The 23,636-nt window shown below is 40.9% G+C and overlaps 1 protein-coding gene across 5 annotated transcripts in view; it reads left to right on the top strand.

Annotated features, from left to right (window-relative positions):
* The window catches only part of cabin1 (calcineurin binding protein 1), an 89,466-nt gene that overhangs the window by 61,090 nt on the left and 4,740 nt on the right, over positions 1-23,636 (top strand). For all 5 annotated transcript variants that reach the window (XM_031892348.1, XM_031892340.1, XM_031892341.1 and 2 more), the window contains exons 30-33: positions 12,131-12,294; positions 13,639-13,735; positions 15,942-16,541; positions 17,306-17,380. In XM_031892348.1, the coding sequence (XP_031748208.1) occupies positions 12,131-12,294; positions 13,639-13,735; positions 15,942-16,541; positions 17,306-17,380 (936 nt within the window). The remainder of the gene's footprint in view (positions 1-12,130; positions 12,295-13,638; positions 13,736-15,941; positions 16,542-17,305; positions 17,381-23,636) is intronic.

Here is a 23,636-nt window from a genome sequence, read left to right as displayed (position 1 = left end):
CTCCTGTTACATTGTTTCAAGAGTCTAAAGCTGGCCATACACGTGACGATCTGACGATGTTTCGTGCGACCATCGGTCGCACGAAACATCGTCAGATCCGCCACACACAGTCAGGGCTGAAACAGCAGATAAGGAGGTAGAAACAATAGGATTTCTACCTCCTTCTGCCGATTCAGCCCTGATGGCAGATTTTGGTCAGGCGCCTTCTATGGCGCCCGATCAAAATTTTCTAACCTGGCCGATCGGCGAGTCGTCCGATATCAGCAGCTTCCTGTGATGTCGGTCGACTCGCCGACATGCCATACACGCACCGAATATCATACGAAACGAGGTTTCGTACGATAGTATCGGTGCGTGTATGGCCAGCTTAACATTGATGAACATTGTTCTGCTGCAATTATTTTATGGCTATGGTCACACAGGGCTGATTCTCTGCTTATGGATAAATGTAGGCAGTGAAACAACTTTTCCTTATGCCTGCACCTGGAGCCACTGCGTCAAGCTGGTTGCAGGAACACGGAGCAGATTTCAGTGTCACAATCCAATCAACATACAGGCCCTTGAATAAGAAGCAGCTTTGTCAAAGCATAATAGAAACAATTTGGCAAATCTTCTTTATGTAAACCGTTGCTGCCTATGCTTTTTTTTTTGTTTTGTTTTTGTCTTTATGATAGAATGAGGCGACATTACTCACAGCGCCATAAAGAGCTAAAGACTAGTTGAAGTGTATGTAGAATTTCTTGCTATGCTCATTAAGTCATTGTACACATTCTTTATTTTTGGAAAGTAATGACCAGAATCTGTTCCTACAGATATGTAATAGTCATTCTCCTGTTTCACAAACTTAGGTTTAACAATAACAGCACCACCCTAAAACCATTTTGATCATCATGTTCTTTATCTCCAGCAGCCTACACTAATGACTGAAGTTTAAAAAGCAGGATGCTGCTGTGAATATCTATAGAACCATTATAGGCATTTTTTCTTCTTCTTGCTTGTTGCAATGGATTCAGGGATTTGAAGTCGTTCTGCTTTTCATGGGTGATGGTGCACAGATTATCTGGACTGCAGAGGGACTTCAAGTATTTGGGGGCAATGTTGCCACAATTTTTGAGGCAAGCGAACACAGCAAATAGCGGTGCGCACAAAGAATTTTGTGTGAAAACACAAAATATATTATCTATTCTGACCTAAGCCCATACACAAGTTTAAAATGTGCGCACAAAATAATTTTTTTGCTCACATGGCCAAGAATTAGAGAGAACATTGTAAGGGATATTTTTTCTTTTTTACAGTATACTACCTTTGTCAGCATTGGTTTAAAGGAAATGGCTCATGCTAAATGTACATTCTGCATATTCTTTTAATTAAGAAATATCTATGGTTTATGGTATTTCTTGCTTTTAACAGGGCAGAATTTTTGAAAATGATACTAAATCCACTTTCGCAAGTCTTTTTCGGCGATTTCGGGAAATCGCGCCGCCGCGTGTGCCATCCCGCCGGCTACTTACATGTTCGCCGGTGGGATGGCGGGTCACGGCAACTCGGGGAGATTAGTCGCCCGCGAACATGGGGTTTTGTCGCGGGCTACTAATTTCCCCTTGTGCCAGAGCCCTTAAACATGACCAAAGTATTGTCAATTTGTGCTTTCAAATAGCTTTTGTGTTCCTTCTTTGACCTGCCTTTCATCTGCATGTATTGAAGTCTGTCTTAACACATGAAATAATTTAGGTACAATAGCCTTCACCTTAATTAATCTGTTCAATCCAGTTTTAAGAAAAGGGCAGACATCCCCATTTTGTACACCAAATTTAAATGGCTTAAAGGAACAGTAACACCAAAAAATGAAAGTGTATAAAAGTAACTAAAATATAATGTGCTGCTGCCCTGCACTGGTAAAAGTTGTGTGTTTACTTCAGAAAGTCTACTATAATTTATATAAATAAGCTGCTATGTAGCCATGGGGGCAGCCATTCAAAGGAGAAAATGCACAGGCACATAGCAGATAACAGATAAAACACTATTGTATTCTACAGAACATGTCTGTTATCTGCTATGTAACCTGTGCCTTTTCTCCTTTTTTCCAGCTTGAATGGCTGCCCCCGTGGCTACACAGCAGCTTATTATATAAATTATAGTAGTGTTACTGTAGCAGTAACCAGTGCAGGGCAACAGTGCATTATATTTTTATTACTTTAAAGCTCTTTCATTTTTTGGTGTTACTGTTCCTTTAAGTCTATTCTTTACACACAAGCATGCTTCCTGTAAGGGAATTTTTGATGCTGAAATCCAAACAGCTGTCTTCTTCAGCACACTTTGAATATCCCAAATCTATTTATTCACTCCAGCAATCTAACTACTTTCATACAGCTGCTACTTAAAGGAGTACTATTTTCTATTTTGGATATTTGCCTTCTGAGGAAAAGGCAATTTCAATTATGGTTTCCCTTTTTGACATATAGCTTTGTCAGGGCCAGAACTAGGGGTAGGCAGAAGAGGCAGCTGCCTAGGGCACAACGATTGAGGGGCACCAGGCAGGAGCCTCCCCTGCCTACCCCTAGTGCTACTTTGTCATTGCCTCCGCCGCTTGTCATTAGTGGCGGAGGCAATGTCCGATCTAATCGCCCCGCCCCCCCCCTGCACCGCCTCCTGTGCTTTGGCGCGCATGCGCCGTTCGTGGGGGGGGGGGGCGGGGAGGTGGTCGGAGTTGGCCGACCGGGTTGCCTAGGGCGCCCGGTCGGCTTGGCCCGCCCTTGAGCTTTGTCTGTTAATAGAACATTTATATGTGTATATTCTATTTTGAGTATTTGACTCTTATGTATCAGTATAAGTGCTCCGCTTTCTCATTGTGGTTGAGGAGATCCTCTCCTGGTGAGCCATGGTGAATTTTGTAATGCAGGGCAGCATTCTACACATAATGCAAAATGGGCACTAAGCAGACGGAACATTTGCCACTCTGGCTTTGCATCTTTAGCTATCCATGTTTGTGTGCAGATTACTGAATTGTATTTATGGGCTTGCTAGAAAAATGTAAAAGGTAAAAACCATTCCATTTATTTGCCTCTAAAAAAATAAGATCAATTTTGCTAGCAAGTTATGCATTTAAAAATCATCTATATTTTTGTCTATCCTGAAACTAGAATACTCTTGAGTCAAAGTGGTCTTAAGTTACAAAGTTATTACAGGTATCTGCTGGAATGCTTGGAACCTGATGTTTTTTAGATAGTGGATCTTTCTATAATTTGGATCACACTAGAATTTTTTTTTTTTTTTTATCAGTAATAGGATTGTTTGGCCACCAATCTTGATTTATGCAACACAGCTACCATCAAGTACAAGTTACTGTTTTTGTTTTTCTTTTGTTGTTTTTATAGGGGAAAATATAATGGCATTTTTTTTTTTTAACTACGCGTGCATAATTCCTTATCTTACCCATAATAGTGTGCCTTTCATTAGTAGAAACCATTTCCTAATCCCTCCTTCTCCTTGTTCTGTGGTGGTGATGATGGATTCTGGGACTTTAAGTCCCTCTCCTTTCCTACAGGATAGTGCACAGATCCTATGGAAAGCAGAGAAGCAGAGGGACTTGAATGCATAAAACCGACTGATTGTGTTTATGTAATAATCAGGGTATTTTTCTCCGAACCCAGTTTTTCGGGTTCAGCCGAACCCCTGAATCCATCCCAAGGGATTCGGCTGAATTCTGAACTGGATCCAAAAGGGCTAAACATTGGCGCACGCAGCAAAAAAATTTTCACTTCCGTGTTCATGTGGACATTTAACCCTTCCAAACCCTCCTAATATGCTAATTTGGTTTGGCCAGGACCATGGATTCAGCTGAATCTGAACCCTGCTGAAAAAGACTGAATCCTGGCCAAATACGAAACCGAATTCTGGATTTGGTGCATCCCTAATTATCACATGTCTCAGATCTCTGACAATGCACAATATTTCAGGCCTGGACACTGCCTTATTCAAGCACTTTTTCCACTGATGAACATTTGGCTTTTATGTGCACTCCATAATAAATGCTTTTGGAGGTATTTTTTTACACCACTTGAAATCACTTGTGCACATCCTCTTTTTGTTTTGTCAGAGTCCTGAGCAATGTGATACTAAAGACTCTTTTAATTTTGGAATTTTGTACGTTTTTATATGAATTGATGCACTGGAGCTAAATGTTCCCATAAAACAACCCTGGGTTGTGTGTATATTAGAATATATTAGCCTGGTGTAATATCGCCTCCTTCTAATCCCTAGAGTGCAAACAAATGGCATCCAAAAAATCTTTTACAAATGTGCCTTGCAGGGTTTCCATCATATGACAAGGCATGGGTTAATGATCTCATATTTCCATATAGGCCTGAACCTGTAGGGGCGAAGGTCAATGCTCAATACAATAAAAAATTTGCATGGCCAATTTTTTTTATTGGTGGTGATCACCATTCCTGTAGCTATGGATGCACTGGAAACATGCAATCCTTGTGATGCCATGCTGAAAAACACAGTAAAGCATGGCAAACATGTAAAAGTTGCTTTTTGTCTGTCAGGTGTACATGGGCCCCCAAAGTCTTCAAGTGATTGTTGGGCAAACTTTACATTGGTTCTGTGATATTGATATTGAAATCTGACGCCATTGTTTTTTCATGTGTCATGGCAGCATATTGCAGTATGCTTTTAATTTAACAGCCTTACGTTTCCTTCGTAATCTAGGGAAACTGACCATTAATGCAGTAAAATCTATTATTAGATTATGCTGCTTTGGCATCTCTCTACTGAACAGTAATGCTTGATACATACTGTGATGAGATTAAGCTGCTTAGGCTTTTTTATTATTATTGTACATTTTTTGAATCAGTTTTTGAATTTGAATGTGCTATGACAGAACTGACTACTTCTACCTTATGCTCCAGATTCCCAGGCCATCAACCCACATAATCAGTTGAAACCAAAGAGAATGAGCCATGTGCTCCCTCTCTTTATATAAACTAAAGACCGGAATTAATTACTAAACTGCTGAGTTACTTAGGTAAACTCCCTCTAAAAGGACATTGGTTACAGACTCGGAACGTCTGAGCAGTTGGGGAAATCATCTCAATGTGCTCCCTACATTACCATATACATTTTATTAAATATTCTGGTTTTACATCCTTTTCCTTGACCCGCCATTTTGATATTCTTTGTGTCACTTACTGATCACTTGACAGAAAATAATGCAGGTTCTAATCAAAAGGTTTTATTTATATAAAACATTGGTTTACATATGGGCTGTTTTATGTGAGGAGAAGAGGGCTAGCTTTGGCTCTTTGCATAGTATAGCAGGATTTGGCAAAGTCTGGCTAATGCCAGACGGGGCTGTGTCTCGGAGTATAAGCACAGCCCCTCTATGTTGGCCCTAGTGCTGACACGGAGCAGATTTTGGTGGCAAAGTCCACTCTGTATGTCAGCACCCAGGGTCTTGGTGCAGACACACAATTGAGCATTTGCCTGTGGTTCAGCCTCCCTGACAGTCAGCCCCCTGTGGCCTCAGAAGCCATTCATGTGCTGTCTTAAAAGTGGCCATACATGTTAAGATTGATCTCTCCCTAACAACCAATTTTAGCTCAAGTGGGCACCAAACAATTGCACATTTAGCGATTTTTCATCCGAAATCAGTCAGAAAATCAATCAGGCAGGTTTGAAAATTTTTGTCGTTCGCAACAAAATTTGCCCATTGTCCAATTGTTTGCAGGGCCAAGCAGGTAGTGTCCCTAGCTTCAGCTAGACAATATCGCTTGAAATTGTTGTTTTCGTTGATGGACAAATCAAACTTTTAAACAATCGTTTCAGGATAAGCTTGGTCCTACGATAACGAAAAGATCTTTTAAAAATGTTAATGTGTATGGCTAGCTTTGCAAGGGTCTAGATCTCCTTCAACATGTGGGCACACTGTCTGGTTACAGTCAACAGGGCACATGTATCTGTGATAGATAAAGCTGAACATTGTTATTATAAATTTGGAGCATCCTGCAAACTTTTTTTGATTAGTAAAACATTACATACAGATCTGAGGTGGTAGAGGCAAGAGAGCATTTTTACATTTTTAGAATTTTCTTTGATAAATTGACTATTAGGAACATTGTTCACTGGAGTCTATGGTTTGTATTTTATTTTTGGCTATATGGCAACGCCCACGCACCTAATGTCTTTCAAATATCTTCTACTTTTAGGCTGTAAGCTTTGACAATAAGGGCTCTCTTTATCTGTTGATCACTTTTGTATATAATCTGTATGTTTGATACATACGCACACTATTGTACAGTGCTGCAGCACAAGTTGGTGCATTATAGGAAATTATTAACCACTGAAATAAATAATATTAAAGAAACAAAATTAAAGTAAACCCTGTGGATAAATAAGGTTTATATTCCCTTTAAACCCACGTTTGTGGTTTTTTTATATGACTGTGTAGGTGTGAGGTGACTTTTCCTTTACATTTACATACATTTGTTGTTTGGATTTATATTTGTTTATAGTGTGTGTGTCCAGATCAACCAAGGGTTAATAGTCAACCTGTCTTCAGTAAGTTCTATATTATAAATGAAGAAAGAAGGGAGATGCCCTTGCTTTATTTATATAGTAATATGTATGAAGTGTATGTGCACAGATTGCTAGTGCACACATGTATATATTGAACAGATGTATGTAGCTGCACAAAGTATGTAGTCTCATGCACACGCATCCAGTGAGCTGTTTGTATACACTGTATGTGTGTACACAGCTTGCTAGGTGCATTAGCTCTGTTCCTTTGTGCGTGGGTGTATATGTAGGAGGATACACTGGCAGCGTGTGATTGGTTGCCTCTGGCTATGGGCGGCCCTAAGGAAGCTCACATACACACAGATCCCCACACACTAACAAGCTGGACTAGTGCAGGGTCAGGAGGGAAGAGGGGGGTGCGTGGGTGTGAAGCGGAAGGCAGTGTAAGATACAGACAGCCTGTCAGTGCTGCTTCCTAGGCTGTGCCAGGCCTGAGCTGCAAACACTCACACACCCAGCCGCCGCCGGCACCTCACTCTAGAGTAGCCTCAAGTCATCTGGAAGGGATGTGACACTGGAGGGGCCTTTCCTCACTGTGATGGTGAGTTCTTTTCCTGCCCAGATGTGCGAGCTTCTCGTGTAGCACTGGGTGTTTATGTTCACTACTGTCCCCCATGCACAGATTCATATCCAGACCCCTCTGTGTGTTAAAATATACAGCCAACTGCCTCTACTCGTTCTTTTATATATAATATATTTATGTCATGTGTGAGGTCTGTCTCATTAGTTACTAGCAGGGTAAATCTGTGGCATGAGTGTATGGTGTGGTTTTGTGTATTTATGTGCAAATGATGAGGATCTGAGGGGCACTACTTGGTGCTAAACAGCAGCACCTTTAGTCAAAGTTTCATGACTTTAAATCACCAGTGAAACTGTAATGCAACAGCCACAAATCAAGTCCTTTAATCATTTCACTTAGCAGCTGATTTGATGCTTGATATACATTTGCCTTTAGCAGCTTCCTTGCCTCTATCTAAATATATACTGCTCAGTCATTCTTTCTCAGTCTTTATAATGGCATGCGTGTGCCCATATTTGTGTGGTGTGTTTATACCGGAGCTGTGTACGAGAGAGTGGGTTCTCTCTCTCCTCATTTGGCTGAATTACTTTTCCTGTTGCTCTATAAATAGCACTTGATGTTCTTTGTAAAGTTCTGCAAGGAAGGCTCAGCCCTCTCCCCCTGTAACCGTGCAGGAAGTGTGGGTGATTGAAATAATTACCCCCCCCCCCGTTACCTCTTGCCCCCGCCTGTCTCTCCTGCTCTCTGTGTTGCTTACACCATTGCTTGCTCTTCCTTATTGAACTTCATAGTTGCATCTTCTGTGCAACACTCTTCTGTCTCTCCTCTTACTGTAACTCTCTTTCTTTCACTCCCTTTCTCTACTTCTCCCCTCCCTCCCTCGCATGCTTTAGTTGCACGGCTGGCTGTGTTCCTGTGTTTGCTGTTTGGTTTTCTCTGCGGGTGCACACACAGGAAAAGAATGAATTATTCAGCAGCATTGGACTCTCTCACTGCTCCCTAAAGTCTGCAACCGATGCCTTTCATATCTAAGGCAAAAGCCAAATCAGTTCCCAGGACATAAAACCTGGCCGTGCCAGTTCCCTTCCTTTATGATTCTAATAACATGTCTTCCTCTATCATACATGTTTGGCATATAGTCTTCTCTAGGCGTCAGAGCCTACTGAACACTGTGCAGTGTAATGTCTGATGCACACATCTGACAGCATAAAAGTCTTATGAACTAAGGGAAGGGGTGCCAAGCTATGTGCGGGGGGAGCTGTACTGTAAGAGCATGTAGCCCTGCAGCCTTGATTGGGATTCTGCTAAAGGTCTGGAAAGATTCAAAGCATTGCAAACCACAAAGTAGCAACAGGAATCTTGAAATAACAGTGAGTGGAGTTCCAAAAGCAGTGCAGCTGAGGCACTGAAAACCCCAGTTTCACCATTGTACCTAAACAGGTGACCTTTAGAATAAAGCCTTGTATATTGAGACTCTCCCTGAATTGACACCTTGTGAGTTCCTTTGCTTGTCGAGTCATAAAGAATGTGCTCCTTCTTGTTCTGTGATTTTCTTTGCATGACTTGATTGGAATGACATGGCTCCCCAACATATAATACACACTTATTAGAGCTGCATTGCTTCTTTGCAGGAAATGCACACAAATACAAGGTTGCCCAGCTATAGGCCTATGGTCTGGATGTCACCCTCCAAAATACAATGGCTGCAAAGACAACTTTGCTTGACATGAACATTTTAATAAAATCAGGACTTTTATTTGTACAGGTATAGAATGCATTCCGAATTATGAGAAGGACATCTACCATAGACACCAATATAAGCAAATAAATCTAATTTTTAAAAGTAATTTCCCTTTTTTCTCTAGAAATTAAACAGTACCTTGTACTTGATGGTAGCTAAGCTACACAAATCCATATCAGTAGAAAAACAATCCTATTGTCCAAGTAGTGCCTTTAATTTTTAAATTATTTTTAGCAGTGATCTGGCGATTCAAATTACAGAAAGATCCCTTATCTGGAAAACCCAGGTCCTGAGCATTCTGGATAATAGATCATATACCTGAAGTTGTTTAATTTGTGTAGCATCACAAGGTGCTGGGCCCCCCTGCAAAAATCTGTAGAAGGGCCAGGTGCAGAGTAGCAGGTGCTATGACGCATTTACTTGCCCCCTCCTGCACTCTCCTGGAAGCCCCTGCTTTCTACCTGGGAGCAAGCATGGATCAGGGATTAACAAGAAAAATGCAAAAAGCAGACCCTGAGGTTCGGGTTCCCCCACCCAGTGGGGTCTGGTTCCTCGATTGTTACGCCACTGTGTAATTAACTTTTTCTCATCCTTAGATTATATTTAAGTTTTCAAGGAAATTGTAATTTTATGACTTGTCATTTACCAGAGACTCCATAGACCAGCTACCATGTATTTCCCATTTTATTGTAGCCACTGCTTCAGCCCACTAGAAAAAGAGTGGCATTTACAAAAAAAAAAGTGTTATAACATGCTTGTTTGAGTGATTTTACTTGATGATGATCGTGAACATGGCAGTATGTTTGCATCAGGGCAACCCTAAGTTTATACTTCAGTATAGGTCTGAAGACAGGGTAGCACTGGAGATATAAACGCGTGCAAGGTACCAGAAGGGCTAAAGAACAAGATAGGAATGTTACTTGCTTGTAAGGTTTGCCAGAATAAAGATATAAATGTCAGCCTTTCTATAAGAAAAATGTAAATACTGCTAATTATTTGCAATGTGATAGGTAGGGCTCAGACACCACTTAGTATTCTACTGTTTAAGAAGGGCATCCTTACATTTGGTACTAAATAAATATAGTGTCAGAATGAGGAGTGCCAGTCTCTTTTCCCCCCATGTCTCCCCCCTCCTTCCTCCCACGCCCCTTCCTCCTACGCCTGCTCGATCAAGATGTTTGGGTGGCTTACTAATTAAGCACAATCAAGCTAACCCATAAATAAGCAGTAGAGGCAGCCAGATCATGTGTATACTTTGGGGGATCAGCGGGGGGGGGGGGGGGTACCGGACTGACTGGGTCAGCTGGTGCTTTTCCTTTTCTAATAAGGCTTCAGATATATAATTATTTATATATTTGCTTTCTCTTTACTTTTGTTAAATTCCTTGCATAAAAATGTGGCTCGGTTTGCCAGCACGCTGTGACTGACTGCATGCGTATGGGTGCATGTGTAGTGTAGACATGCTGCGTTGTTTATTGTGATCCCTGCAACTCAGATAATCCAAGCATTAATTAAGGTTTCACTGTCAGTGAAAGGATTCATTCAGTGATTAGAGCACAAGACAGCTTTCCGTTCTCTAACGCAGCTCTGTATTTAAAAACGGAGTAAACAGTCACGACTTTATTAGTTATTTCCCCGTGGGATTTGCCTGCTACAGATGTGCCATTTCCCACCAGGCTTGGGATCCCATGTGTCTGGCTTTGTAGCTAGGGCTTTGCTTTCACCTGGGCACTTGCAACCTGTGGCAAAGTCTTGCATTACTCAAAGTTTCAAGCTATGTACTATGTAAGCTATGTACTGAGAATGTGTTTGTAAAGTAACGTTTCTGATGTATAGCTAGGGAGCACCTTATATCAGTTGGTCTTCATCAGTAATTTTTTTTTTAATAGTTTTTGTAGGATTTGCTGCCTTCTGCTTACACTCTCCAGCTTTCAAATTAGGCGCATTGACCCCGGCATCTAAAAAAACTGTAATGCTACAAATGTAATGTTACTTTTTATTACTGTCAGGGTGTCTTCATTTAATATTGCATTCTCTCATTGAAACTACTTTATGGTTGCTATGTTGACCCTATCAACTGGATATTTGCTGAAATTCCTTACTGGAGAACTGCTGAAATAAAGCTGAATAATTTAAAAAACTTGAATAATCCAATTGCAAATTGTCTCAGAATATCACTCCATATCATAGTAAATCTTAATTTAAAGGTGAACTACCCCTTTAATATAAGATGGGAAACTCTGCTACAACACTTACTTGCCATGATAAAGTTTCCCAAGCAAATATACAGTTGATTGTTAGATAAGAAAAAAACTCCAGAGCTTTAAAATCACCTGATTTCAAGGGTTAAGATTTGGGTGAATTCCTAACTAAGTCCAGGATGCACTTCTAACATTATGCTACAGCATATAAGGCCTTGGTTTTTTAATGTAATTTACACTTTAATTCTTTTTTTGTTATATTAATAGCTACTGTAGCCTATTGCTAAGCAACATCCCCCCTACCAACAGATTCTGCACCTGCTACATCCTCTTCCCTGAATGCCCTCTTCCATAGCTCCATTTTGCCATTTTCCATGTTAGAACATTTTACCATTGTAATTCTGAATTTCTACTTCTTCTCCTTCTGTTATCCACTACTTTTTTCCCCATTGTAGATTTATATTTATTGAACTCCCTTGATTTTTCACATGGAACTAGATTTAAAGCAATGGTGCATACTACTATCATATATAATATAAACAATAACTTGCAAACAATATGTGGGCCTGCAGGTAACATGTATGAAAAAGGCAAGGAAATGTTTGCCCATGGCCTATAAATGGTATGAGCTTGAGGATACTGGTGTGTTCTTTATTTGTTTAAGTTAATGCTATGTTATATCAAGAGCATGTCTGTCCAGCTGCAGACCTGTGTGCTGGATGTGGGCCTCCAACTGTTTTATTTCTCCCAGGCTGCTCCATTGGCACTTCCATTTTATCTATATTGCTCATGCAAATGTGGAATAGTGGATATCTTTCTAACAACTTCCCATTGAAGCTTTCTAGACTGATTTGGTTTGTGTGTCTGGATTCTCTAAAAGTGCTTATATACAAAAGCATCCAGGAAAAGGAAGCTAGTGGGCATTTAAAAAAAAGAATCTGACCCCCATACACCCCCATAAATATCCTCACTGCCATTGTTATTTATATGCCCATATGTGTTACATGAATACTAGTATGCAGCTGTAAAATATAGAATTTGAAAGAATTTTACTTATTTTTTCTTTTATCTTCTTTTGTTATCATTTAGGGAATCTGGCGAATCCCTGTGGATGAAATAGATCGCCCTGGCAGTTTTGCTTCACATATGAACCGCTCCATTGTGCTGCTTCTGGAAGTTCTGGCTCAACTGAAAGACTCCAATACGCTGTTCAAACTCTCGTGCATGCTTCAAAGGACCCCCGACCAGGGGAAGTGAGTGTCCTGCTTTCTCCAGGTTCTATATTAGGTGTAGACATTTTCAGTAATGATCTACAGACTATTTTAAAGTGAAAGAAAGTTTTTGGACCTCAAATGGGGCCTATAACCTTTGCTCTGTATGAAGGCTATTGTTTTGCTCTGTCATGTAGTATGGATAGGATAAAGTGGGTTAATTAGACAAGTAAGCGTAAGCCAAAGAAAGGCAGAGGAAAGCTGGTATTTTTAAACTATTTTTAAGGGCATGTGAATTTTTATTAGGAAAAGAAAGTTTCAAAACTGCTATGAATTTTCTCACAGCGCTTTATGGATTATGGGGATTGCTGTGCATATGACATAAAAGAAAATTATCACAGAAAGTTATCACAAGTAGATCCACTCAGCCAAGCTTAGTGTTCACATATAAAATCTAATGTGAATGGTCAAATGGGCCAGGGCCACCATCATGGGGTTACAGGGGGAATTATCAACCTTGGCCTTGTAAAACTTTGAATGAGGGAGACCTGGGTGAGTAGTGCGAACTTGTGTAAATTGCATTACGTGTATGACTGGTATGGGACCTGTTATCCAGAATGCTCAGGGCCCCCAGCAGTTGCAGGATTTGTTTCCTCTATAGTTACACCCCTTCCTATCAGTAAAATGATTTGCCAGTAATCCACTACCTTTTTTCTAGGAAAACCTACATGACTTGCTAGTTAACCTTTTATCAGTGCATAGAAGGGGTGTGGCTAATAATGTTGGCGCTATATGCATGTGTTTACAAATAACTTGTACAGTGCCCCAGGATTTCTGATGGCACCCTTGAAAGGGGATATAGAATACTCACATCTAAAGGCTTGAACTTTTATTTGTAAAATAGAAAATCAATACAGGTATGGGACCCGTTATCCAGAATGTATGGGACCTGGGGTTTTCTGCATAAGGGGTCTTTCCGTAATTCGGACCTCCTACCTTAGGTTTGCTAAAAAAATATTTCAACAATAATTAAACCAACTAGGAGTGTTTTGGCTTCAATAAGGATAAATTATATCTTAGTTGAGAACAAGTACAAGGTGCTGTTTTATTATTACAGAGAAAAAGGAAACCATTTTTAAAAATGTGAATTATTTGATTAAAATGGAGTCTATGGCATTTCAGTAATTCAGAACTTTCTGGATAATTGGTTTTCAGATACCTGTAATGTTAAAAAAAAAAGTGTGTCCTGATAGGGAAACTGCTCTGTAATATTGTCTTTTACCTAGAATATTATTATAAGAATGCAGAAAGTGCTGTTTTTAGTGAGCATTCTTGTACCAATGCTGCTTATATATATTAATATCCTCTCACTCTTTGTGTTCACAGGAAATATTTGCGGGATGTGGATCGCCAGGTCTTGGCGCAGAGAGCTTCCATACTTACCGTGAAAGTATTAGAGGACACTCTGAGTGAACTAACTGGGGTAAGAGGAACAGTGAGTTCTTGTCTGTTATACATTTGGTAAGAGATCTGTCCAGGGCCGCCATCAGAAATCACGGGGCCCCTCACAAAAAAAAATTCTGGGCCCCCCCTCCTCCCACACCCCCAATGGCCCCTCCCCCAGTGACCCCTCCCATCAATACAAAAGACATACAGACATTGGTAGCCAGGGGTTACGTTTTGCATTGGTGCCTGGGCAGGTACCCCCTAAATCATTGCTAGCCAGCCCAGGGCCCCCCAAAACATTGGTGGTTCTCCCCCAAATTACTCATACTCATACCCCAGGGCACCCCCAGCATCCTCCGGCTCCCCCCAAGCATCCTCGTGCTTCCCCCAGGGCCCCCCCAAGCATCCTTCAGCTTCCCCCAGGGCCCCCCAAGTTTCTTTCAGCTTCCCCCAGGGCCTCCAAGCATCCTCCAGCTCCCCCACAGCATCCTCCTGCTCCTGCTGGCACCTTCAGCTTCCCCCAGGGCCCCCCCAAGCATCCTTCAGCTTCCCCCAGGGCCCCCCCCAAGCATCCTTCAGCTTCCCCCAGCCCCCCCCCCCCCCCAAGTATCCTTCCGCTTCCCCCAGGACCCCCTCAAGTATGCTCCAGCTTCCCCCAGGGCCCCCCCCAAGTATCCTTCAGCTTCCCTCACAGCATCTTCTTACTTCCCCCAGGGCACCCCCAGCATCCTTCAGATTCCCCCAGGGCCCCCAAGCAACTTCCATTTCCCCCCAGCGGCCTCCAGCTCCCGTGATGTCCTCCTCTCTGTGCCGCGGCTCCCAGCTGCTTCTGTGCTTTTATAAGGTTGCGCCCTGTGCGTGTGACGTCAGTACGCACGGCGCAACCTTATAAAAGCGAGGATGTAGCAGAGAGCCGCGTCACATAGAGGAAGACACAACTAAAGATTGGCCCCTGGACGATCGTACCCCCTGTGCCCCCCTGATGGCGGCCCTGGATCTGTCATGCACACAATTCTGGTTCATCGCTCACAACAAAATATACACTCATACTGTATCAGCAAAGCATTAGCTTTTAAGGCAGTTGCAAAATAGATGTGAGTGTTTAGCTATATTTCTGCCCCTACAGAGACCTATGTGGTGGTATTAAGCTATTTACTAGCACTTAAATATATTCTTATTCAAAGCTATCTTAAAAATCTGCCCAAGGTTTGTAATGCCTTAGTTTTGTGCTCTTGCACAAGGAAGATTCTGTCTGGACCCAGCAACAAAATACTGAATGACAGAGGATGTTTAGACACACAGTCCTTTAAGTTGATTTTTATAATTTATCCTTTCTGTACAAGATCATTTTTGATCTTTCTGTCCCCACCTTTTGACTTGTGAAGGAAATAAACTGGACAGTGCCTTTAGCCTCTATACTACTAATTTGGCCCAGACTGGCAATGTATGGATTTCAGCAAATGCCAGAGGGGATGCTGTAACATACTATAGAAAGTAACTGTTTATTGAGCTAGTGGGGGGCTGTTTGGGCCTGTGTACCAGTGTGTACTGTGCAATGCCAGGGCCTATTTGGAATCCCAGTCCAGGCCTGCTGCTAATACAAGAGGAAAAGTGTCACTATTTTTAGAATTAAAGGTGTTGTTCACCTTAGTATGATGTATAGAGTAATACTATGAGACAATTTGCAAATGGTCTTAATTTTTATTATATTTATTTATTTTTTATTTTTTTGGAGTTTCAGAAGCTTTCTGGTTGCTAGGGTCTAAATTACCATAGTAACCAGGATTTGGTTTGTATGAGAGGCTGGTTTATGAATAGGAGAGGACCTGAATAGAAAAATAAGCTATACAAAGTAACAATAACATTTTAGCCTCATAGACCAATAGTTTTTTTAGCTGCTGGGGTCAGTGACCCCCATTTGAAAGCTGGGAAGAAGAAGAATTGATAATTGTATAACATACTAAAAGTTAATTTAAAGGTGAACCACCCCTTTAAATTTCTGAGCTTGAAACTGCTTGTTGCAAGTTTCTGGCTTAATAGGCCCAAAGTGTCACCAACTCTATCTTTGCACTTCCTGGATTCATTTAACCTTCGGGTTGCTAACTCTCAGTTGAGCCAAGAGCAGTTTCATGCTGTTTTTTATCTAAAAACTGAAAATGAATGTAAGAGCACACTCAATTCACTCATAGGTAATATAGAAATGAATATAGAGTTACCACTAACTCTTATTTGCCTCACACTAGGATCTGTACAGTTCGGACCCCAGCTTGTTCCCGCCAGTTTCCATGACAACAGACGTGTCAGGCCGGCCTGCATCAGAGGACCGGAAAGATGTGCCACCAAGGAAAAGCTCAATGCTGTGTGAAGGTGTGGCCTCAGGGCCAGAGAATGGAGGCAAAGAGAAAATACAGGACTCTACCCCTCACACCATGGAGACAGGGGAACCCAGGAGTATTAAGGAGTCAGTTAATACTCAGATACCTGAGCCTATGGACCAAGATTTGCATTTTAGTGATGCTGGGAGACGAGGAGAGAACCAACAGAAAGAATTGCCCAGATCCCTAAAAGACAAGGGCCCTGAGGGCACAGAACTGTCATTGGAAGAACTGAGCATTAGCTCTAAACAACAGCAGCCTGCTGGAAGCCGAGTCTCCATGCCTCCTCACAGTGAGGATCCTCCACCAAGAGCTAGCCGCAAACGTAAGCTCCTGGATGATACTGAGAGTAGCAAAAATCTGCTGTTGGAGGCCTACCGTGTGTGGCAGCAGGGCCAAAAAGTCACAACATATGATATGGGGAAGATTGAAAAAATCATGTGTAAAACCTACATGCTGATCAAACAGGTAAGCAGTATTGGGGGAGAAAAATTATTCCAAAATACAACTCCATTAACCAGCAAAAAAAAATGATGAATGTCATTGCTTACACTAGTGTGTGATGTATATAATAAAATTAGTTTCTTAAAATAGTAATACATCACCTAAACACCTTATCAGGTCTTTAGAAATGTAGTAAAATGTAGTAAAAGAACCTGTCCATTGGTTTGAGTGTGACTTGCTCCACATTTTGTTTGGAAAAAGAAGCTGTACTTGTTTGAGGTTATTTACCAAGCACAGGGCAGGCTGCAAACTTAAAGCACGCAGAATATGGCCTGTCTTTGGCAGCACTGTATTTATATAGGTGCAGAGTGACATTTGGAAATTTCCTTGGATGCACCGAGCTTGCACAATCTTCAGAGGCACAAGTTATTGCAGCTCAATAGTTTGCAAGGTGCAGGAGAACCCCGTAGTTGTCATCTGCCTATGGCAGGTGTTAAGTAAAGGGGCGCTGTGATTCCAACTGTGCTACAGTCTGCATATTGCACTTTTTATCCCGAGTCCAAGAGCCATTGTCCCAGCAGTAAACCTTGGTAAATGCTGTGTTTCTGCGATGGTGCTACTCGTAATTTAATATGCAGCAGGCAATTCACCATTGTCATAGAAATGTACTGCTGCTTTTTGTATCTTTACATTTTGCCTGTGTATATGTCTAATATAAGTATTTAGACAAGTTATCTCTATGTGCTCAGTAATGTTGCTACTTTATTTGCAATTTTGTTATCTCCCAGGTGGATGAAGGAGCCGTGCTAGAGCAAGCTATCAAATTTTGCCAATTACAAATGGGGACTGCAGCCCAGAAACAGGTGAGTACCAGAATGCATTGAGGTAATGAAAGCATATTGTGAGACAACTGATTTGCTATGACACTGCACTGCCCCCATGTGTTTCATTCTGGAATTGAATTCCATTCTGTTAATGGTTTTCGGGTGCATAGTTGATCACTTTTATATTGGGGCCCTACACTTACAAGAGAACCCGGTGTAAAGGCCCCCATGAACACTGGCGAGTGCGCCTTCCATCATGATTATCCAACATCTTATAGGTCCACTTTAAAGGAGAAGTATATACATATACACCTTTGCTCAACACGAGCACAGTAGGTATTTCACCTATTGTTTTAATTAAATATTATGTTGCTATTATAAAGCACTAAGATAAAGTTGTTTAACCTTTACCTACCCTTTTTCCCCTCCCCCTCCCAAAAAACAGTAGTTTGTTTTAAATACGGATTATGAGTTACGAGTTCTGTATAAACAAGCCCCTCCATACCCCTTGCTACATCACAGGCTTTGATAAGGACCATTTTATGTTACAGAGGGCTTATCTCTGAACTGGTAGTTTGTTTTACTACTCAAACAGTGACTCAGCAGAACAGGAAGTTACAAAGTAAAAAAGGTTTTGTTTTTTATTCTTTGCCCTGTTTAAAGGAGACATATCCTATAAAAATTAAGAATGTACCAGTGAATTATACTCCTCTAAATATAGAAGGATTGTGCTTAAAAAAACCCTACTAGTCCTGCCCATCTGTTCCATTTCCTGCTGGCTGAATTCTCTGGATGTGCAGGGGAGCCAGCGGCTCTCAGTACACTGCACTGTAGGATAGGAACCAATCAGCAACTAGGCTGACCTGATAGGGAACTAAAGCCTGTCTTTGCTTGTGTGAGTGCAAGGATATGATTGGCTACTCCCCTCCTGCTGTTCTTTTGGCAGGGGTTCTCCATTTAAATAGTATTTCTCCTTTAACGTAAGAAATAGCAAAACCCATAGATATTTTGTAGTTATACAATAGTAAAAACGTATTTCCGCCACAAGCCTTATTCATTGTGCTCATGTTCAGTATCCTCAGTAGTATTCCCTGACCCACTTTCCTACCCACCCACCAGGCCTTGTTCCAGCAGTTCTTGTTCTTTTGGCATTTCATGATTCATATTGATACTTTTTCCTTCTTGTAGTAGTGCTGAGCTTCGATTTGTGAGTAGCATTAGCATATCCAACTGGACCAAGTTGACATGTTGGTGCTATTAACTATAGTTGGAGTGATTAGAATGACATTATGCCCTGCTATGAATCTTAAAGAGCTTATGATTAAGCTAAGCAGGTCTGGCTTTTAAGGAATAGTGAAGAGAGGGTGCCTATTAATGTGAGTTGGGCCAGCCGGCACCATCGGACTGGTCACTTTTGAACATACACAGCAAACCTAGCAATACATAGTCATAAAACAGCCCCAAAAGCATGTTTAGTTAATTAAAAATGCTACAGAGATGCAATGCCACGTTCTTGAGTGTTATATTATACCTAAGTGTGGCGGCCTAGAGAGCTGTAAGTTTTGCAGAATATTTCAGTTGATCCTGTATGTGGAGGCTGTAGATGTCCGTTGGGTATATGTCTGTTAAGAGAAACATATTAATATAGGTAAAAGTATTTGAACGCCCCTTCTAAAATCTCAAGGTACATTTTTTTTTCAAAATTTACAGCCTGTGGGAGAAGATAATGGAATTAATTATGAAATTAAAGTTAATGGAATTAATTATATTTTCTGTCTTTTTTGTTGGAGCTTAATGACTTCTGAGACAGTGAGCATCCATGTTCCAGGGATAATGATTTTCATATGAAGTGATACAGTTCAGTTCAATTTCATCCATTCTACAGTACTGTTAGTATGAGGGAGGCCTTACTTACTATACACATTATGTGCTTCCTATTTCCTGGCTGTCCCTATTTTAGGAATGCTGCTGTTTCCTCCAGCCCTGCCCCAAGTGACACTTCCGTGCTTGTCAGGCTTCTAGCAACACTATCACACATGGCAGGTCTGACTTGTGCCCTCTCCTCTCAGTGGATTAAATGACTCACAGCTCTTTAGTTATACCAGGGTGCCGCATTTCATGAAATCATTGCTTGCTAATGAGCCCGCGCAGCAGTCTTTTTTAAAGCTTATGGCATCTTGACCTTACATTCTAATGGTATTAACTTATTCACTATATGACACACAGGCTTCTTTATACAGGAAAAAAAGGTTCTAAACAAACTGCACCAAGCAGTGTAAATGTTAATTTGATTTGTAAGATGTTGTCCCTGTTACAGTTTATGGGCAGTTTATTTATCCAGTATGGCCCTGTAGGTTAAAGCTTGATCTGGCTAGAAGCATCTCGGCCCCACTGCACACTGGGCATTTTAGCCACTGCAGCCCTCTTATAGAAAGCTACAACTTAACACCCTTCTCTGCCTGAAGTTGCTCTCCATCATTCACTTAAAGGAACAGTAACACTAAAAAATAAAAATGTTTTAAAATAATTAAAATATAATGTACTGTTGCCCTGCACTGGTAAAAGTTGTGTGTTTGCTTCAGAAAGACTACTATAGTTAATAGAAATAGCTGCTGTGTAGCCATGGGGGCAGCCATTTAAATTGAAAAAAGGAGAAAAGGCACAGGTTACTAAGCAGATAACAGATAAGTAGCAGATTCCCATTGTATTCTACACAGTTTATCTGGTATCTTCTTATGTAACCTGTGCCTTTTCTCCTTTTTTCAATTTAAATGGCTGCCCCCATGGCTACACAGCAGAGTATTTATATAAACTGTAGTAGTGTTTATGAAGAAAACACACAACTTTTACTAGTGCAGGGCAATAGTATATAATATATTAATTATTTTTATACACTTTAATTTTTTGGTGTTACTGTTCCTTTAAAGGAGTGGTTCACCTTTTAATTTAACTTAGTATGTTATAGAATGGCCAATTGTAAGCAACTTTTCAGTTGGTTTTCATTATTTTTTATAGTTTTTGAATGATTTGCTGCCTTCTTCTAACTCTTTGTAGTTTTCAAATGGGGGTCACTGACCCCAGCAGCCACAATCTAATGCTCTGTGAGGCTACACTTTTATTGTTATTGTTATTTTTAACTTATTTTCTATTTAGGTCCTTTTCTTATTCATATACCATATATATGAATATATATATATATATATAAAATAAAAGAACAGAGTGCCACACACATGGGGACTTAATATAAAATAAAAATGTGTTTCCAATAAACACATTTTTATTTTTTCTTAAGTCCCCATGTGTGTGGCACTCTGTTCTTTTATTGTTTCTTTTTGGCCAGCACCCCTATGTCAGCTGGCAGCCTACAGGAGGCTCTGTTTGGCACTACACCTGGAATTCCCCTGCTTGGCCCCTGGGAACAACATCCAATGGGTTGGGGTGCAACTTGTTGCCCCTGAGCCCATTAGTTGGGGATCGCTGCTATAGAGTCATGTAAGTTGGCCATATGACCCTATCAGTAACTGGTTCACTCTTTTAAAACAGACAAGCACTGCCATTTACCACCTGAATTGCTAAGATCCTTGTGATTGGCCAAATCTAACTATCACAGTGCTGACATGGTTAAACAGGTCAATGTCCATTGCTGGCTTGTTGAGTTTGGGAGCTCTGTTTCATCCGTTTACATCACCAGATATAATAGTCCCTTTCTTAAAAGAGGGAAAACAACCCTTTTGGATTTAATTAATGTTTAAATGCATTTTTTGTGGACTTAAGGTATAGAGATCCAAATTATAGAAAGACTCCTTATCCAGAAGGCCCCAGGTAACAAGCATTCTGGATAACAGGTCCCATACCTGTTCTATGGCAGTGGCACACTTTCTATTTTTGCATCTACTTTTTTTTCTTAGTAGAAATTTGATACAGATAAATGTTGGTCTCTTAAATATAAACCTTTTTTCACAAGGCTCAGGGACTGCCATATTCTTTGATTTCTGTGTGAGCCTTGTTTTTTTTGTTTTTAACCTACTCTAGCACAAGCTGTCTTTTTGTTTTATATGGAAAACAGAAAACAGAATGTGTATATCCACAAAGCCTGTGCTACTGTGGCTCTTTCAGTTCTTATAAGATGTAGGACATGTAACCAACAACTTAATTAACACACACTGAACTCACTGCGCAGCATTTATATTGTGTGCTTAAAATGATTTGCAGGCAAACACAGAAATGAAAACTACTGAGAAACATGTCATTTGTATGCTTTATATTAGAAGTAGGCAACTGAAAGCCCACCAGATGTTGTAAAACTGCAACTTCCAGCATCCTTCTGACAGCATCGAGCTGCTTGTGTTAATACAATCTTTTTATTGTTGTAAACTCTGCAGGAGATTTTGTGGGTCAGATTTTATCTGGTCTTGTCATGCAACAGCACGCAACACCATGCAGCAGCACGAGATTGTCGTTTCCTACTAAATGTGTTTTTTATAGGATGCAATGTAAAGTCGGATCAGATAAAGTCAGATGGAGTTTTTTTTCTGCATCTACATCCAACAGTCAATGTATTTCAATGAGAAAAAATAGTCTGTCAGATTTTATCTCGTTGGATGCAGAGTTCCCTTCCGACAGGCACGCCTTTGGAAGGGATGGCAAAGCTTTCATGTAGTTTACACATCAGATTTTTCTGTCAGTCCCATTATATTTTGACCCATGAAACTAGATCTGACTTGTAGGATGCATTTAGTCAATCCAACACCATCCTACAAAATCTCCCTTGGACTTTAGCCCTTATTCAGGGGCCCAAACACAGATAGATGGTGATCCAAGTCAATAGGATAGACTCTGGGATAGTTTGGATACCATTTGCGGCCACCTTTATTAACATTTCACTATTTAAAGGCTTTGTTCACTTGGCAAACTTTAAGACGAACTCTGCAGCAAAGAAATCTGGCAAAAATCACTCATAGATTTCATGAGCTTCAGTGCAATTTAGTATGCATCTTTGGAACAGCAAAATAACATGAGGAGATTATTAAAGGAGAAGGAAAGGCTAATAAAGAGTTAATCTCAAGCTGCAGGCATACCTTCAGTTGTCTCAATAGTGCCCTTAAGTCTCCCCATATTTTTCCTGTTCAGATGATCAGAAGCCAAACAGGAAGAAAAAATGCTGAGCTGTGTAAAGAAAGTTCCCATAATGCCTCACTCCTGCACAGACACCCAGACCAAGTGAACATGCTCAGTAAGACTATGAGTCGGCTTCCTGCTGATTGGCTCAGATCCACATTCCTAAGGGGGGGAGTGAGTTCTTAGCATTCTTTAGGGAGGGGGGAGCAGGAAAGAGCAGAGAACAGAAAGCTGCGTGTCTGTGGCACAGGAAAACAGACACAACTAATCTTTCGACAGAGAAGTCAGTGCAGCGTTTCTGTGAGTGCTTATGGCTGTATTTACATAGACCTTTCTGATAAAGCTTACTTAGTTTTTACCTTTCCTTCTCCTTTAAAGGAAATCAGCCTGTACCACAAAGAAACCTATGTGATGAAATTAAATCAATGTAATGTAATGCGTTTTTTTCCAACCATTGCACTGCAGGAGATTCTCAGTATGCGCAACCCTCCATTGCTACTTTGTAGCAGCTACTTGTCATGTCTACTAAACGCTAGAAAATACCCTGCCATAGACAATACTGAGAATTGCCTCTGCTAAAACACACGTAGAGACAATTATCAGTAAATGATCAGTATTGTCTAATTTAGTAGCCGTGACACGTAGCTGCTACTTGTAGCTCTGTGTTTTCACCTTAAGATCCTCTTGTTTGGCAAGGTTGCCAAACAAGCAGTTCTTTACCCAATATGGCTACCTACGTTCTGGGCCAAATTGGGCTGATCCAGTCTTTAAGTCTTCCAATCAGATTATACTCCGTGCCTATTGGGAGAGGACAACATCAATGTGCCAGTGTGGTCCCAGCTTATTGCAATTTTTAAACCTGCCAGATATCTATCACATAGGATGTTGGGAAGGGCCCATACACGGGCAGATAAAATGGGGACTTTACTCAAGGGGCCAAAACTGAAGCTTACATCTGCCTGTGTATGGCCAGTTTTGATGTGTGTGTGTGGCAAGGGGGGGGCATAAGTGTGTGTAGATTAGTGTGGATCTGGGTGTTTGGGTTATGGATCAGAAATATGTAGTTGGGTCACCAGTCACAAGCCATGCAGCTCTCCAGTGTTGCAAGGAAGCTGTGATGCCACTGGACCATTTTTAAATTCTGTGTGTGCTTGTATAGACTATAAATATTTTATAT

This window comes from Xenopus tropicalis, chromosome 1 (assembly GCF_000004195.4).
Source record: "Xenopus tropicalis strain Nigerian chromosome 1, UCB_Xtro_10.0, whole genome shotgun sequence".
Lineage (NCBI taxonomy): Eukaryota > Metazoa > Chordata > Amphibia > Anura > Pipidae > Xenopus > Xenopus tropicalis.
This window is presented reverse-complemented; position numbering and strand designations above follow the sequence as displayed.